This window comes from Echinops telfairi, unplaced genomic scaffold (assembly GCF_000313985.2).
Source record: "Echinops telfairi isolate 266 unplaced genomic scaffold, ASM31398v2 ScPeMD7_443;HRSCAF=831, whole genome shotgun sequence".
NCBI lineage: Eukaryota > Metazoa > Chordata > Mammalia > Afrosoricida > Tenrecidae > Echinops > Echinops telfairi.
Genome location: NW_022104341.1, coordinates 17,016,411 through 17,017,830, shown reverse-complemented (window position 1 = coordinate 17,017,830; position 1,420 = coordinate 17,016,411). Strand labels below are relative to the sequence as shown.

General features: G+C 40.6%; 1 protein-coding gene across 1 annotated transcript in view; it reads right to left on the bottom strand.

Moving 5' to 3' along the window:
* Positions 1–1,420, bottom strand: part of DBT (dihydrolipoamide branched chain transacylase E2) — a 60,292-nt gene that overhangs the window by 15,638 nt on the left and 43,234 nt on the right. The window contains exon 7 of the mRNA XM_045292028.1: positions 696–862. Within this exon, the coding sequence (XP_045147963.1) occupies positions 696–862 (167 nt within the window). The remainder of the gene's footprint in view (positions 1–695; positions 863–1,420) is intronic.

Below are 1,420 nucleotides of genomic sequence, written 5' to 3'. Positions count from 1 at the left end.
AACAACTGCCTCTTGGTCCATGTGCAGGTTCTACACAAGCGCACATAAGTGTTCTGGAACTTCCGTTCTTTGCAAGGCTGTGATCCACATAGTCAAATGCCTTTGCATAGTCAAGAAAACACAGTAATCAGGAAGACAACGTGGTTGTATTCCCTGCTTTTAGCCAAGATCCATCTGATATCAGCAATGATATCACTCATTCCCTATTTTCTCCTGAATCCAACTTGAATTTCTGATAGTTTTCTATCAATACACTACTCTGTTTTGAATTGTCTTCAGCAAAATTCTACTTGCTTCTGTTATTATAATATTATGATATTATTTGGTAATTTCCGCATTCTTGGTTCATTGTCTTTGGAGTGGGCACAAATATGAATCTCTTTTAGTTACTTGACCAGGAAGCTGTCTTCCAATTTTCTTGACATAGATTAGTTCAAATCAGGACTTGGCTGAAGTGATCCTTTCAGAATTGAAGGTTTGGCCTAACTTCATCTAACTCATCTCCATCTGGCTAAATTAAAAATGGAACCCAACCATTTCCATTCATAAATTCATATGAAACAAGAGGAAAGTAAGCTTGTTCTTTTTGTAACTAATGATATGATGAAAGGCAGTATTTTATTCAAGCCATTGTATATTGGCAAAGCAAAGTTTAAATGTTCTACTCGTTCATGTTGTAATGAAAGATACCTCACCTTTAAAAAGAAGGGCATAAAGGAGAGCTTAATTCCACGAGCAAGAGCGATGGGTTTTAATTCTTCTCGCAACTTAACCAGTTCAGTAAGGTCGACCTCCTCACAGTACCCAAAGTGAGGGATCTTCAGGGCTGCTGTCATGCTCTTCACCATTGCTTTATGAAAGCCTGGAAAACATTCAGGCGTTTGTCTTGAAATTCTTTATGCAATCCTTTTTTACTGAAATAAAAGATACTCTAATATTGTCTAAAGGTTCCTGGGTTTAGGGGTTAAGTTATGGATTATTAAATGAAAAGATAGCTATTCAAACCCACTCTGGGGTAGCACCATATGCGGGGTGGGGGTGGGGGGCCTTTTCCCAAAAGGTCCAAATCAAACCAAACTCGCTGCCATGGAGTCAATGCTGACTCATTACGACCCCTTGTGGGTTTCTAAGACCATCACTGTTCATGGGGGTAGAGAGCCCAGTCTTTCTTCCACAGAGCTGCTGGTGGTTTTGAACTGCTGACCATGAGGATCGCAGCCCAACACATAACCACGATACCACCAAGGTTCCTAGAAAATTCTATGGAAGTCAGTTCTACTCTGCAACACATGGGGTTGCCCCGAGTTAAAACTGACTGAAGGAGGTTTTTCCAGTTGTTCTTGTTTTCATGTTGTTTACTTTCTCCTCGTCCTCCGGAAGCTACCGTCTTGCTAAAGTACTGCCGGAAGCACCTCACAGT